A 16,308-nucleotide genomic window follows, 5' to 3' on the forward strand; every position below is an offset into this window, starting at 1 on the left:
CATAAAACTGATCGCAAAACAAGTTTTTTTGATCCTGGATGCTAATTGGTCGAGACCAAGTTCTTGACTTATTGTAAATCCGAAACAGTAACAGTCATTCAAGAAGCCTGTTCACCAACAGTATCACTCTACGCACAAACCCTTACTTACACATAATATCACACAGTGAACAATATTGTGTCATCAATTAACCGTTTCTGTATGTTGTAACCTTTTGTTTATGAAAGCGATACAGCACTCGAGGCCATGCTGTATCACGGCTACAAGGGGCTGCTAGCACTCTGCTTAACAGTGTGCCTGACAACACCCCTGCAGCCGTGACTGTTCCCACGATACAGCACGGTCTCCAGTGCCGTATTGCTTAAATGTTGCATTTTGGGATTTATCAGAAATGTATCCAGAGTAAGTGAGGCTGATCACATACACCCACATTCCAACTCAGATGCAGACTCACCTCTTTAGACTACATTACAGCAGCGTCTCCCAACCGGTGTGCCGTCAGGCGAGGTCAGGTGTGCCGTGTGAAAAAATCCTTTATGAAAAATTGTTTTATGTTCAAATGAATTAAAAAAAACTTCAGTGAACAAATCCCATTCACAAAAGCCATAATAAATGTAATTAATATGCATGTTCATTAAGTGAAACCCCAAAAGAACATTTTTAGGCTTACTGTTGACACGTCACATCAACATCAGTGTGTCACTCACTTTTGAGAGGTGTGCCCCGAGATTCTGTAAATTTGGAACGTGTACCGCCGCAGAAGGAGAAAGGTTGGGAAACGCTGCATTACAGGCATTTAGCAGACGCTCTCATCCAGAGCGACTTAGACAACTTTTACATACTTCGGCATTTTACATCGTATCCATTTATACTGAGTCAATTCCAGTTAAGCACCTTGCTCAAGGGTACAACGACAGTGTCCTACCCGGGAATCGAACCTGTGACCTTTCGGTTACAAGCCCAGCTCCTTACCCACTGTGCTACACTGCACCAGGGCTTCCCTGGCGCCCCACTCTAGATGAACTTCTCTTCCCCCTCATTCTTTTTCTTTGGATTTCCCTTTGAATAACATTATATATGTTGGATAAGTAATCTGTTTTGTGATATCTTCTTTAGTTAAAATGCGAATTTTTTGTCGTTGTTTAAGTTCACTTTACCCTCGTTGATTATTAGCAGACCTCTGCGCCTTCTTGGCGATATCGCATTTCTGCATTTGAGAGAGATGCGCCGGTGGCCCCCACTTCGGAAAAGAGCGTCTGTTAAGCGATTGTAGCGTCACATCGGAATGTGCTTTCGCTAATGTTGTGTTCATAAACATGGGCTGACGTGCAGTTCAGCTGGTTTTGGAAATGATGCACTGAAGATGACGGAGAGTTGCATCTAGCTTGATCTAATCTAACGGTCTAATTATGTTTGCGGTGCTTAAACTGCGGCACGCTACTTCAGTTTTCAATTTCACTGGCATCAGACATTGAGTGTCTTTTTAAAAATGTAATCTATCGTAACAATGTAATAGCCTCCTGAAAGATCTTTTTTGGACATAGATTTTCTTTTTTGTCATGCCTGCAAGGAATTCTCCAGCATCTGTACAGACACACACCAGTAGTGAGACTCTTGAATGAACCGCAGAAAATGGGGTGGGGGGGGGGTTGGTTGTTGATCCAAAAATTGCTGAGGAGAGGCACGATAAATTTGCAAAAGCTTTATGTTGTAGATTGAGTGACAAACTTTTTTTTTCTTTTTCTCTCCCTCCCTCCCTCTCTCCCACAGGGGAGAAAATGGTGTGAGAAAAGAGGAGAGAGAGGGCGCGATTAATCACGACGGCTGAAAGCGGGTAGGGCTCAGACGGGTGGGGGGCGGGGAGGGGGGGGGGGGAGCCGCGTCTTTACCTTGAACTTTGGCTACTCCGTCTAGAGGGCGGGGTCAACGATTGTGCCAGTCTCGGGAGGGGTCACGGGGGGGCGGGGAGGGCCAGGGCAAGGGGCGACCCCAGGGGTCAAGGGGGGAATCGACACAGGGGGACCGTGGGTGAGGGGGGGAGTCGGGGGGGATGGAGGGACAGATGCTCTGCAAATGCCCGCCAATCGAACAAAAAAAAATGTGATACTGATTTACATTTTAACAATCCATCATGTTTTCCCGCCTCTGCCTCAGGAGAATGGGGCGTGGGGTGGGGGGTGGGGGGGGTGGTGACTGTCCCCCTAATGGTAAGGAAGAGCACCCAAAAAACCTGAAGAGGGGTGAGAGGCTGAGGTGTCTGAACCCTCAACTAACTTGGAATAGTCAAGGATTCAGACTCGGGAATGCCCGTCTAATTCCTTAGTTTATTTGTCTGGTTCTACTTAGGCCACGTCCTCTCTGTCCGGCCAGAAGCATGGGTGTGTGTGGGGGTGCCTGTGTGTGTGTGTCTGTGTGTGTGTGTGCGCGCGTGTGTGTGTGTGTGTGTGTGTGTGTGTGTGTTTGTGTGTGTCGGTGTCGGTGTCTGTGTGTGTGTGTGTGTGTGCGCGTGTGTGTGTCTGTGTGTGAGTGTGCGCGTGTGTGTGTCTGTGTGTGAGTGTGTGTGTGAGTGTGCATGTGTGCATGTGTGTGTGTGTGTGTGTTTGTGTGTGTGTCGGTGTGTGTGTGTGTGTGTCTGTGTGTCTGTGTGCGCGTGCGTGTGTGTGTGTTTGTGTGTGTGTGTGTGTCGGTGTCTGTGTGCGCGTGTGTGTGTGTGTTTGTGTGTGTGTGTGTTGGTGTCTGTGTGTGTGTGTGTGTCTTTGTCTGTGCGTGCTTGTGCGCGTGTGTGTGTCTGTGTGTGAGTGTGCATGTGTGCGTGTGTGTGTGTGTGTGTTTGTGTGTGTGAGTTGTCTGTGTCTGGGTGTCTATACATTTTTTAATTACATTTGAATCATTTTGGACAAATTGCCATAAAATTTAGCATCAACATAGCATGAAGTGTGACTGTATATTGTGCAATTGCTCAGCCAAAGACTGCAGGTCAGCCACTGGCCATCACCCCTTTATCCTGTTGCTCTTAATTTTTTAATCTCACTCTCTCTCTCAAAAAAAATATTTCTATGAAATACAGAATAACAGTGAAATAAAACAACCAATTGTTCAGTAATTTATTCAATAACAGTCACTGAAGACCCAGTGCAATCACTTTTATTCCTTTGGTATTTAACGTGTTCACTGAGCCAAAACATAAACACATATGTTAAATGCATAAAATAGGCTTAATGTCATAGTATTTCTTCTCTTTGGTTCTTTATGTATAACTACAACAAACAATCATTTTGATTATACATGGTAGATAGCAAATATGCAATCTATTAAAGGGATCTTTTTTGCATGGCATGAATTAGAAGCACACAATATACAGTGAGCTCCATAATATTAAGGACTAAAACTTTTTTTCTTCTTGATTTGGCTCTGTACTCCACAATTTTAAATTTAAATTGAGGTGTACAGAGCCAAATCAAGACAAAAAAACATGTCTGTGTCCCAAACATTATGGAGCTCACTGTATGTATATGTTGTAAATTATTCATGAATTCTACCATTTCAGACATTACACAAACAAAAGTAATAACACGCACCTCGTTTTGATGACAACAGACTAGCCACAAAATATTTCTTTCAACAAAGAGATAAGTCAAAGTCTTAATTACATGCTTGCATCCTCCCATGAACCGGTATATATATATTTACATGCTGTCATTTCCACTCAACTGTTAGTGTACTGTATTCATTTTATTGATTTTTATTTCATTTATTATTAAATGTGTTTGAGGTGTATCTGTATGCCTAAGGTTTTACTTTAATAGATATTCAGTTCAAGTTCAAGTCAATGTACTGAACACTTATTAGTGTTATATTTTATGATAGAGATGGCTATTTAAAAACATAAAGCAAGGGGAAATCTTCCCTCTGGCCTAGTAAACCTCGGTTCCCCATTACTGTGAAGGGGACACTGTGCTGTAGGAGGTGCCGAGATGTTAAACTGAGGTCCTGACTCACCGTGGTCATTAAAGATGCTATGACACTCATCACAAAGAGTATGGGGTTCCCCAGTATTCTAGTGAAATCCCCAGCCTTACTCTGCTTGCTACTTGTGCGTTCAGGCTTGGTGTTTGCTCTGTTTGCTCTGTTTCTTGCCTTGCTACTCTGCAAAGCGTCTTTGTGACAGCTCTCTCTATACTAATATTTATTTGCTATACAAATAAAATTGAATTGAATTGAACCTGGCTCTCTCAACCAGCCATCTAATCATCGCCTGATTTAACTGGCTAAAAATTGTTCTCTGTCTCTCCACCTCAGCTGATGTGTGGTTCTGGCGCAAAATGGCTGCCGTGCATCACCCAAGTGGGTGCTACACATTGGTGGTGAGTGAGGTGAGTACCCACTCATCACTGTAAAGCGCTTTGAGCATCTGTAAAAGGGCTATGTAAATGCAATGTTTCATTCATGCATGCATTCATTCAGTCATTCATTCATAAATAACTTAATTTGTGCACTATCTTTGAGTTTGCACTTTTAGATAAGCTATCAACTTGAATCTAAATAAAAAGCATCCAGAATATCTAGTCCTATGGATCCAGACAGGTGAGTAACATGGACTAGAGTCTCATTCCTTGCACATAACTCATAAAGTTATAGTTTGTATGATCTGTGTTTGAGGCTGTGAACGTGGCTTCAGGTTCATCTTGTTGTTCCCGGTGCAGCTGGTTAGCTAAACCACTGGCAGTTTTGAATTAATTCTTATCTGTTTGATATTTATTCAGATTCAGAGCTTGTATCAATGATGCATATTTCATGAATTAATTCATTCATTCAATATTCAGTGAATGCTTTGAGATATGCTTAGTGCTGAAACTGGCAAGTGTTTCAAGGTGATGAACTAAAACTGTTTGGTAACACGCCAATGTCTATATTGGGATCCTTTTCCCTAAAATTATCCTGAAAATTCTATCATTCCTCCTTTAAAATCCCCTACGTTTGGGGTTTTGTGTAATATTTGGCAACCCTGCTCAGCACATCCGGTTTGCTGTTCAAGCTCAGACCGCTTCTTCGCAGAAAATCTCACGATATTTTAAAGCCGATCAAACGGAATCACGCGAGAATTGTGTTGAGTTGCCTAGATGCCACGTCTGAGAAAGAATAGTAGGTGAGAAGTGGCACTGTCTAGGCAACAATAATAATACGTAAGATAATTAATTACTGTATTTACCCCATAGACTGCAAACGGCAGCACGGTTCTACTAACTGGTAAGAATTGTACTGCTTTGCAGAGTATTATTTTGCAATTTTCCTGGTCCTGCGACATAGTCTTATCAAGCCAGTGAGATGAGTTGTAAGCTTATACTCTAACGTTAGCTAGCATTGGTTGGATAAACTAGCTTGCTCCGTTGCATTATTTCGCTTTGCAATGAGCATCCAACCGGCTAACGTTTGCTGGCCATTGCATCTCACATGATGTCTCCCCTTCTGCTGTTCCAGGCACAGGGTGTCCAGTCGTCACTGGACTTTTGAAAGCTATCGGGAGAAAGCTGGATAACACGGTTGGCGTTACAGGTCTTGTTTTCAGTTCAGTAGCTGGCTGGTTAAAGTTTGCAACACGCAGGATAACTAACGTTAAGTTACTTAGGGATAGATTTTAGTAGGCTATAAGAATGGAGGTACCTAACTTCTCCCGGTCCCTTATCAGGCCCTGAAGTATTTGGCCATTGATTCTTCTTGCGTCCATTTACTTTGCTAGCAGGCTAGCTAAAATAGCAACTGGATGAACACTTTCGTTGGATGTGCACTTGTATAGTTAGTTCACTTGAAAGCGAAACGCAGTGATGGTACGATGCCGCCCCCTCTAGCAATACCAGTTTTGCCAAATCTGTCCAGTCATTGCCGTATATTTTTCATATTTTTCATTTTCCGTCAGTGTCTAAACAATCATTGTCTGATAATCTGTTATAATCTATTTCATATGGTGTAAATCTGTTTCATCTGCTGTAAAGATGTGACTATACGATCAGAGCATATAGATATTTAGGTTAACGTTAGCGGTGTTAATCCCCAATACATTTTTACTACGTGTTTCACTTTCCATTAAACGGTCATAAATAATAGCTTCTACGTCCATGCGGTCTGTGTTGTGCGTACACTGCGACAACAGCTGTGGGCGCAGTGTCCATACACCTTTTCATATTGTAAGTAAAGTTTTGTAAAAATGTACAAATTGTACATATAAAGTGAGTATGCTACCAATATAAAATATACAAGAATGCAAAAGAATGTTGAACTTCTTGTTATGATGGTGGGGGAATTTATTAGCCTGGCTAGTTTGAATTTGCAGCTGTGACTCTTGCCACTGCGATAGAGAACTTAGGGCGTTGTTCACATTTGCATTTATTCATTTGGTAGACGCTTTTATTACATTACATTACATTTATTTGGCAGATGCTTTTATCCAAAGCGACATGCAAAAAGTGTATTTCATGGTCATAGACAACTGCTAAACACAGGTTCAGTAAGGTACAATACTTATTTTGTACAGCTATTTCTAGCCAAGAACACCGTTTAGTTCACACAGTGAACACTATTCAGACCTAACCTCTGCAAAGCCAACTAGGCAGAAGAATAAGCTACAGTATTAGGACAAATACAAATTACCAAAAAGTGCTGGGATGGGGCAACATGTAACAAGTGTCATGAAAAGGGGGGGGGGGGGATTTAGAGTGAAATATACAGCGTGGTGGTGGTTAGTCTAGGTATAGTCTTCAGGCCACGGCGGAAGATGGGTAGTGAAGGGGAGGTTCGGAGAGGGACAGGGAGTTCGTTCCACCACTGGGGAGCTAGGGTGGAGAAGCTCTGTGATCCCTTTGGGTGGGTGGGAGGGGTTACAAGGCGCCCTGCTGCTGCAGAGCGGAGTGATCGAGCAGGCACATAGAATCGAGCAGCAGAGGAGTGACATGGAAGAATTTGGGAAGGTTGTAGATGAGTCGGGGAGCGGCATTCTGAATCATCTGTAGTGGCTGTATGGCACAAGCTGGCAGGCTTGCAAGGAGAGAGTTGCAGTAATCAAGGCGAGAGGTCACCGTAGCCTGGCCGAGCAGCTGGGTGGAGTGCGTCGTCAGGTATGGTCGAATCCTTCTGATGTTGTACAGAAGGAATCTGCAGGACCATGGTGTTGCCTTGATGTGCTCCTTGAGGTCCAGTTGGTCATCCAGGACCACCCCAAAGCTCTTGGCAGAGTGAGAGGCAGTCACTGTGGTGCCATCAGCCATGATTGAGAGCTCACGAAGTAAGGAGGTCTTGCACGGGAAGAAGAGCAGCTCAGTTTTGTTGAGGTTGAGCTTCAGATGGTGGCTGGCCATCCAGGTGGAGATGTCAGCCAGGCAGGAAGATATCTTATCATTGACCTGTGTGGCCGAGGGGGGGAAAGAGAAGAAGAGTTGTGTGTCATCTGCATAACAATTGTAGGAGAAGCCATGTGAATTAATAACTGAACCAAGAGATCTGGTGTATAAGGAGAACAGCAGAGGACCCAGTACAGATCCCTGCGGCACTTCCGTAACAAGGGGATGAGAAGCAGACGTACAAAAGCGACGTACAAAAGTGCATTTCATGGTCGAATTTGTGTGTCGAATTTGCAATTACATTTCTCCTGCATGTAATGTGTTCATTAAGCAACCACGTAAAGATGTAGCTTGTATTTAGTTTTTGCTAATTGTACCTAGGACAATTAAGACTATTAAGTATCAAACATGCTTGATATTTGGAGGTGTGACGCCACTTGTCTGTTTTATATAGGTGTTCACTTCCAAGTTCTCGTTTGATTGGTTGCCCACAAAACAGGCACTCTGCTGATTGGTTACAACATAACTCCTCATGAAGGCCTAATATCGCAGTAATTCTGTTCTTTGGGTCTTTATGTGTAATATATCAGAGATTATGATTCACAGGGTGTTTAAGTGTAGTGCACCCTTTGTATTCTACAGGTAACAATGAAGACATCTCAAAGCCTCCTAGTGGTGGCATTACTGTGTGCCAGCGCGTTCCTGATGATGACCGGGTCCGCTCTGGCCCACTCTCACTCCCACGGTGACCACGGCCACGGCCACGCGCACGGTCACCACGGACACGCGCACGGTCACCACGGACACGCGCACGGTCACCATGGACACGCCCACTCGCATGGGGGTGGCGGTTGTCATGGCCACTCCCACGAGCCCCAGGGGGTGAAGATGCATCATGGAGCCAGCAAGTGGAGCGCCGAGGCCAACCTGCCAGCACCTGAGGACTCCCATGACCACGCCCACGACCACGCCCACGACCATGGCCATGCCCACGACCATGACCACGCCCACTCTCACGACCATGACCACGACCATGGCCACGCCCACTCTCATGACCATGGCCACGACCATGACCATGGCCACGCCCACTCTCACGACCATGACCACGCCCATGACCATGGCCACGCCCACTCTCACGACCATGACCATGCCCACGACCATGGCCACGCCCATGACCACGACCACTTCCACGACGACCCCCACGAAGCTTTGCACAGCCACGCCCAGGGAGCCGAGAGGGCAAAGAGAAACGCGAAGGGGGGAGAGAGGAGGGACATGGTGGAGCTCTGGACGCAGGTAGAGAGAGCCAATCTCTTCTCTGCTTTCCTACTCACTCTTTACTCTCTCTCTCTTCCTACTCTTGTCTTCTTTTCCTCCTCCCTGCTCACTCCTTACCCACTCCCCACTCCCTACTTCCTCTCACTCCACCCCCCTCCCCTCCCCCCCCACCCCCCTTTTTTTTTTACTGACTGCTGTCCGGGTGTCCACATTGTTAAAGTGCCTTTTGCTGCTGGGTGTGTGTGTAATGATACGCTTCTGCCAGAAAAGGGGAAACACCTGCTCAGTGTGTTTACCTGTGAGGGTGTCGCCTGTGCAAACAGGACATTTAGACAGGATGAGGACAAAATGACTGACTGCCTTCACTCTTTTCTGCCTTCAGGTTTACTGTGGAGAATTCATATTTGAATGAATCAAAAATATTTTAATTAAGGGTATTTTAATCAATACATTAATCAAGGGTAGCACCGTAAGAAGCAAGAAGGTCCTGGGTTCAAATCCAGCCTGGACCTTTCTGTGTGGAGTTTGCATGTTCTCAGGTTAATTGGACACTCTAAACTGCCCATAGGTATGAGTGAATGGTGAGTGTGCCCTGGGAGAGATTGGTGGCCTGCCCAGGGTGTATTCCTGCCTCCTGCCAAATGCATCCTGGGATAGGCTCCAGCACCCCCCTTGACCCTGCCCAGGATAAGCGGGTATAGATAATGGACGGATGGGATTCATTAATCATGAATTTTAAATAAATGTTTAAAAACTAGTTCCAGGCATTTGAAAACCCCTTTGGACCTTTAAATTTTCTCTTTCTCCTCATGTATATAAATATAAAGCATTAGTTCCCAACCCTGTTCCTGGATATCTATGTCCTGTAGGTTTTCAGTCCAACTAGGGATGCACCGATCATTAATCTTTATAGCTGATTCCAGTTGCCAAATTTTTAAAAGCCAAATCAGCTGATGCCTATTCCTATATTTCAATTCCCAATAAACGGGTTTAGGTAAACTGGAACAGCTTGAAGGTACATAGAGCCGGTGGCCTGTGGTCTTGATATGCCCCATAGATGCCATGGTGAAGCTACTGGCATAGAGCAGGGAAAAAAAACGTCTAAAAAGCCGAACTTGACAGTGAAGCAGCTGTGTAAAATGCTATCAGAACCAATAGCATTGATGAAAAATATTACGAAAATAAGAACCAGGTCGAAACAAAAAACAGACCTTTAAAGTCCACTTCACACACATTATATTGTTTCCAGACGACTGACATTTTGGAAGATCTAGGTCTAGCAGCGGCATTCCAATGCAACTTGAACATGGAACTCTGCTCACATTTCTTACATCATAAAAACCGGAATAACGATCGGCCAAAATCTGCCGATGTCACCAATCGCGTGCAATGCAGCGGGAACCAGCCGGTTCCAATCCACGGTCGATCGATCGGTGCACCCCTACCTCCAACCGTAACCAAGAACGCCTCATTTGACAGCTACAGATCTCTGTTAATTAGTAGAATCGGGTTAATTAGTTAATTAATTTTGGGTTGAAATGAAAACCTGCAGCACAGTAGATCTCCAGAAACAGGGTTGGGATCTCCTGGTATAAGCTCAGCATTATGCAGTGAGCCTTGAGGTTGCCAGGTCCGTAGTGATTTCAGCATCCAGGCAGCCCCAAAATCCCCCTGATCTTAATCCAGCCGTCCTGCGGTACGTTAACCAACCCGGCTGGTGCTGTTCTGTTCTTTTCCTCGGGTTCTGACCCCGATCAGGCCATCGGTGCTACTCTGCTGATCAGTGCCGCCCCCTTCCTGATCCTGTTCCTCATCCCGGTCCAGTCCAACACCGACCAGCACCAGAACCTGCTCAAGGTTCTGCTGAGCTTCGCTTGCGGAGGCCTCTTGGGAGACGCCTTCCTGCACCTCATCCCTCACGCTCTGGGTTTGTACGGGTTCCCCCGGTGCAGTAGCGCCGGTCCAAAGCTGGTTCTGATCTCGCGGACCTCTTTAAACCTTTGGAAGAGTAGGGTTTTTTTTTTCTTTTACAAAATACAATGTCAGTGTGTTCTAGAACATCACTGCTTTCAGTCAACAGTAGTGACTGTGACATCAGCATTAGAATGTTTGGTTACATATTTACATATTTTGTAACCAAATTACATATTTATGATCTTTAAAAAGAGTTTAGAAAGAAAAAAAAAAGGGTTTAGAGATTAGAAATCCGTGTGGGTATGGGGGCTGGGGGCTCTACCAGTCTGATTCAGTCACTTCAGGAAGTTTTTTGGAATCCAGTTCATTGATTGAAAAATCCCTTTAGTTGGTATTTTTCCCCTTCTTAGATTGAATTTCAGTTAACTTCCTGGACAGAATTGAAATGTAATCGATCACAACATTTATATTATATATTGTTTTTATGCACTTGTCTGTTGAATGTGTTTTATATGTGTTTTACATGTACATGCAGGTCTCTCTTGAAAAAGAGATCTCGATCTCAATGAGACTACCTGTTTAAATGAAGGAAAATAAATAAATAAATAAATATTGGTGTGCGTTGTCCTGCTGCTGAATGTGTATATTTTTAAATGCCTTGAGACTTGTAATGAAATCGGTCTAAAATGGTGTTTGGACTCGGGCTGTAAATTTAGGTAATCTGCTGGAATATTAATCTCTGTTTCTCCCTCTCGCTTCCTTAGAGCCCCACTCTCACCACGGCGACGAAGAGCACGGCCACTCACACGCCAGTGCTGAGTCACATGACCACGGCCACTCACATGGTAGGAACAGAGATGCTCTTTAGCATCAGGATGTGAAACTGAATGTGCAGTAGTAATGCAGTTCCTGTCATGTGACCATGTTTTTTGTTCAGGCACAGATAAAATGCAGCTTTTAGCCTGGCCCTACTACGTATCTGCATCGACTTAACCCTGTCACACCAAATATTGTTGTGATACTTCTGACTTTCTTTATGTTTAACGCTTATACATAATCCTTGCTGCTTTGGCGAAGTGTATGATCCTCAGTGGTGCAGTTCCGCATCTTGCCTGCAGGTGGAGCCCATGGCCACATGATGTCGGTGGGGCTGTGGGTGCTGGGTGGAATTGTGGCCTTCCTCATGGTGGAGAAATTTGTGCGCCTTCTGAAAGGCGGGCACGGCCATGGCCACGCCCACTCCCACGGTAAGCACCCGCTCCCGTTACTGCCGCAAAATTAAACATTTAAGATGAGACGAGGCGGACAGACGTCCCGTAGCAGTACAAGCAGGTACAGAGTTTAACAAAAAAAACAATCAGGTGGATGAAATGGAAAGTACAAACATGATGAAGACCGTGTCAAAGCGTAGCTTGTTTAACGAATCGCTCCTCGCAGAGTGCTGTGGGTACAAGCGTCGTTCGGAAGAGACCTTAGTTACCGGTTCACAATGCTAACTACGGGGAGAATTCAGCCCCATTCCGTTAAACGCGTACGGAATGCGTCCAGTTGCATCTCTGGGCGGAGCGTCATTCTCTGGGTGATTCTGTCGTAGGTGGCAGATTGTAAGGGTCCAGTTTCATTTCTGTTAATGCGGTCCTTTACTCTCCACAGCCTTGCCCGAAGCGAAGGAGAGCGACGGAGAGGACGAGGAGCAGGAGGAGGAGGTGAAGAAGGAAGTGAAGGAGGAGGTGAAGGAGGACAAGAAGGAGGAGGAGGAGGAGGAGGAGATGGACAAAGCAAAGGAGGCGGAGCAGGAGAAAGAAGAGGAACAGAAGACGGAGGAAAAAGATGGGGTTAAACGAAGGAAAAAAGAGGAAACTGAGAAGAAGACACCAGAGAAAGAGGAAGAGAAAAGCACAGGTGAGTTATGTTGTGTTGCAGTGCACTACCTAATCTCCCAGAATGCACCACATAACTTCACAGAGCACTACATTATCTCCCAGAATGTACCACATAATCGAACAGTACACTACATTACCTCCCATAATGCATGATATAATCCCACAGTGCACTACAATATCTCCCAGAATGCACTATATAATCTCACACGGCAGTACATTATCTCCCAGAATGCACTATATAATCTCACAGCGCACTACATTATCTCCCAGAATGCACCTTATAATAATCTCAGGGGACTACATATTCTCCCAGAATGCAGCATATGATCTTAGTGCACTACATATTCTCCCAGAATGCAGCATATGATCTTAGTGCACTACATTATCTCCCATAATGCACTATATAATCTCACACAGCAACACCATCTGTAAACATTTGGTTGTGTGAGTCTCCGTGGATTCTGCCAGAGGTCATGGGAAGGTAACCTAGAGAGCTTTTGCGCTCGTTCACATCAAATGGCAGCACTGTGAATTCAGTGATAAAGCCAAAAGCTAGTGGCTCCCAAAGACATGAAGATCAGTATCAGTATTTCCTGTTTAAGTTGGGAAACGAGTTTTTCCGTGCACTGACCTCGCGTTCTGGCGGCCTTGCAGACATCAAGGTGTCGGGCTACCTGAACCTGGCGGCCGACTTCACGCACAACTTCACGGACGGCCTGGCCATCGGCGCCTCCTTCCTGGCGGGGCCCGCGGTGGGCGCGGTCACCACCCTCACCATCCTGCTCCACGAGGTGCCCCACGAGATCGGGGACTTCGCCATCCTCGTCCAGTCCGGCTGCACCAAGAAGAAGGTGACCACGGCGATGATGATGATGATGATGATGAGGATGATGAGTATAAGGATGATGATGAGGATGATGATTATGAGAATGAGGATGCCAGCTTTTTTGTGTGTGTGTGTGTCTGTGTGTGTGTACCCCTTTCCCTACAGTGGTTTACAACCCAAAGTGCGGGACGGGCGTGGAATTGTGTGTCTGTCTGAGGACTGCTTGTGTTTTAAGGATTTTTTGCGTTTACTGTGACTGAACATTGTGAAATCGTTCTCCCTCCTTTTCTCTGTTGCCTCCTTTTCTTTCTCTCTATCTCTGTCCCGATCTCTCCATCCTTCTCTCTGAGACTCATCCTCTCTCACTCCCTCTTTTTCTCATTCCATTTCTCCACTCTTCCCATCCTCTCATGCCCTTTCGCTCCTCTCATTTCTCTCTCTGTCTCTCGCTATTGCTGTCCCTTTCTCTCGTTCTCTCTCCCCCTCTCTCTCTTTCAAATTCAAATTCAATTCTCACTGTCTCTTTCCATCTCTCTCTCCCCCTCCCACTTCCTCTGCTCTCTTTCCCTCTCTCCTCTCTGTCTGTCTCCCCCTCCCTCTTCCTCTATTCTCTCTCCCTCCCTTTCTCTTCCTCCCCCTCTCCCTCCCTCCCTCTCTCTCTCTCTCTCTCAGGCCATGTGTCTTCAGCTCCTGACAGCCCTAGGAGCGTTAGCCGGCACAGCCTGCTCCCTATTGGCCGAAGGAGTGGGGGCGGCGGCCACGGCCTGGATCCTCCCCTTCACGGCGGGCGGCTTTGTGTACATCGCCACGGTGACCGTTTTGCCAGAGCTGCTGGTGGGCAGGTCCACCCTGGGCCAATCGGTGATGGAGATCTTGGCCTTGCTCTTCGGGGTGGGCATGATGGTGCTTATCGCAGAGTACGAGTGAACAAAAAAATGTGACGAGTGAGGGAGAGGGGGATGATGGTGGGTGAGAGAGAGAGAGGGAGGGAGAGGGACAGGAGTGTGGGAGGGGGAGGTCGGAGATGAGTTGAGATTCAGGAGTATGAGCACAGGGCAGTTTTAAATCTAGTAAAACAACATCTCCTTTTCGTGAACAGGGTTGCGATACAGCAGGAGCGAGGAGAGTGATCTTGGTGTCTCTCTCGTTTGCAGAATGGACAGAAAGTCCAAACAAAGGACTGCATTGTCTCAATAGTAAAAAAAAAAAATTAAAAAAAAAAAAAAAACATATAGTAAAACAGAAAAACATGAATGTTGTTTTCAAAGCCAGGGATGAAGGGCAGGGTCATGTGTCGATGAGATGAGTCCGCTAGGTCATCAGGCTGAGCCAGGGAAATTGCTAAGGGAGGCAGCTTGGGAGTTGTAGTCCAACAGCAATCCATGGCGATGCTGTTTTTATGTTAGAGCTGCAAGATGCTAAATTTAAAGACGTACAGTTACTTTTCCATTTTTAGCAAGATGCATATTCCCAGGCAAGGCGACGAGGGAATCAAACCAGATATGCTGAAAAAATCAGCCAAACATTTCCAATCACGTGTAACTTTTCTACTATTATTTGTTTGTATTTAGAAATATTCAAGTACAAGTAGACTCACAAGCTACATTAGTTTTAGTGGTATTCTGCCACAAGCAAACTGGCTTTCCTTGGAATGGTGGGGTGTCTTGTCACAAAAAAAATCTAGCCTGTTGTTCCAATTTGGACAGCAAACACAGCAACATAGTACCTTCAAATATTTGTTTGTTAACTGATGCCTTTCGACATATTGTGTTTGTCAAATACTTTGACAAATAAAAATTGTTGAAACGTGTCAGTTCATAACAATAAAGTGAGCGTATTGGGAGTTTCTATTCTTGGGAGTTGCTGGCCTCAGTAAGTGGGAACAAGTTAACTAGACTTTTTAAACTTGGGACTTTGAAAATTGCTAATTATGATACTGACAGTTTGTCATTGTGATGAAAAAAAAATTAAATCTTGTTTGCTGCACAGTAGATGTACTTGAACTGGACCATTTTTTATATATAATAGAGATGGCAACAGCACTGCTTTTCTGTAGCATAGACAACATTGTTAAGTTTAAAATGCAACCTGTGTTCCCATACAGTTTGCGCTGATTTCAGCTGCTTGTCAGGAATATTTAAATAATAAATAAAAAATAAAAAAATTTGTTTTTCAGTAATGTGGATCATGTTGCAGTTGTTGATTCGGCCACTAGGGGGAGCTCTGTAAGCACTTTTTAGGCTGCTTGTTAAACGCTGGATCTATTGTGATATCTGTTCTATATTGCCTTGTGCTCAGTAGTTATTTCTATTGGACCAAAAGCTTCTGACATGAATTTAATAGAAGGAGGGGGGGATTTGTCTTTTTTTTGATGCCAGGTTTTTTTTTCCTTCTTCAACATGACTGTTAAATTAAATTTGGTCAAAAACGTTAATATACAGGTGTGTGTGGTGAGTATGTATGTTTGACAACAGTTGTCTTTCAAAGGCCTATGTCATTATATATCCGTAAATACTTATTGAATGCACCCTGGGTAAGTACCAAAGGCATGCTCACTTGGACCCAGTGTATCACGTACGAAGGTCTGTCGAACCGAACAGTGTAATTCAGACAATCAGAGCAGTGACTAAAGCCCTATTCGCACGGGACTAGTATTACCTGGGGACCTCTAACTTGTAATAATTGCGGAGGTCGTCTGTAGTCTTAGGTCATGTGATAATATTAGTCCCGTGCGAATTGGCAACTCGGTGATTTGGGGTTGTATTTCACTGTTACGCAGAGCAGAGCCTTGACATTTCCAATCATATCCGGGGGGATAATGTCAGTAAATTCGAGTGAAATACAGACTTCGCTTATCCCGTGCGAATGTGCCGCACAAAACACAGACGTGGGGGGGTAATTTCTAAATCACATGAGGTCCCCAGGTAATACTAGTCCCGTGCAAATAGGGCTTATGATAGCTCCAGATTTTTTACTTTCTCACTCGTGCTGACCCTTTGTGTTGTATTGCTTCTCTGCATCTCACACACATGCTTATTCCAGCCCGACATGTGGCTGGGGGAGATGGGGAGGGAAA

The 16,308-nt window shown here is 45.0% G+C and overlaps 1 protein-coding gene across 2 annotated transcripts; it reads left to right on the top strand.

Annotated features, from left to right (window-relative positions):
• Positions 1-5,097: 5,097 nt before the first annotated feature.
• Positions 5,098-14,460, top strand: slc39a7 (solute carrier family 39 member 7). Of its 2 annotated transcripts, none has more exons than XM_064348900.1 (8): positions 5,098-5,247; positions 7,974-8,627; positions 10,368-10,536; positions 11,288-11,368; positions 11,642-11,770; positions 12,177-12,425; positions 13,061-13,257; positions 13,905-14,460. In XM_064348900.1, exons 2-8 carry the CDS (start codon positions 7,980-7,982, stop codon positions 14,157-14,159), a joined length of 1,728 nt encoding a protein of 575 aa, XP_064204970.1. In that variant the 5' UTR covers positions 5,098-5,247; positions 7,974-7,979; the 3' UTR covers positions 14,160-14,460. The 2 variants fall into 2 exon arrangements, with proteins under 2 accessions (XP_064204970.1, XP_064204971.1); XM_064348901.1 differs by lacking the exon at positions 5,098-5,247 and adding an exon at positions 5,402-5,540.
• Positions 14,461-16,308: the final 1,848 nt, after the last annotated feature.

Source organism: Anguilla rostrata, chromosome 8, assembly GCF_018555375.3.
Source record: "Anguilla rostrata isolate EN2019 chromosome 8, ASM1855537v3, whole genome shotgun sequence".
NCBI classification, from domain to species: domain Eukaryota; kingdom Metazoa; phylum Chordata; class Actinopteri; order Anguilliformes; family Anguillidae; genus Anguilla; species Anguilla rostrata.

Coding starts and splice junctions, on each gene's coding strand:
- slc39a7 (XM_064348900.1), top strand. CDS start 7,980: ATGAAGACATCTCAAAGCCTCCTAGTGGTGGCATTACTGTGTGCCAGC. Junction 11,369..11,641: donor TGACCACGGCCACTCACATG/GTAGGAACAGAG, acceptor TCTTGCCTGCAG/GTGGAGCCCATGGCCACATG. Junction 13,258..13,904: donor CCGGCTGCACCAAGAAGAAG/GTGACCACGGCG, acceptor TCTCTCTCTCAG/GCCATGTGTCTTCAGCTCCT.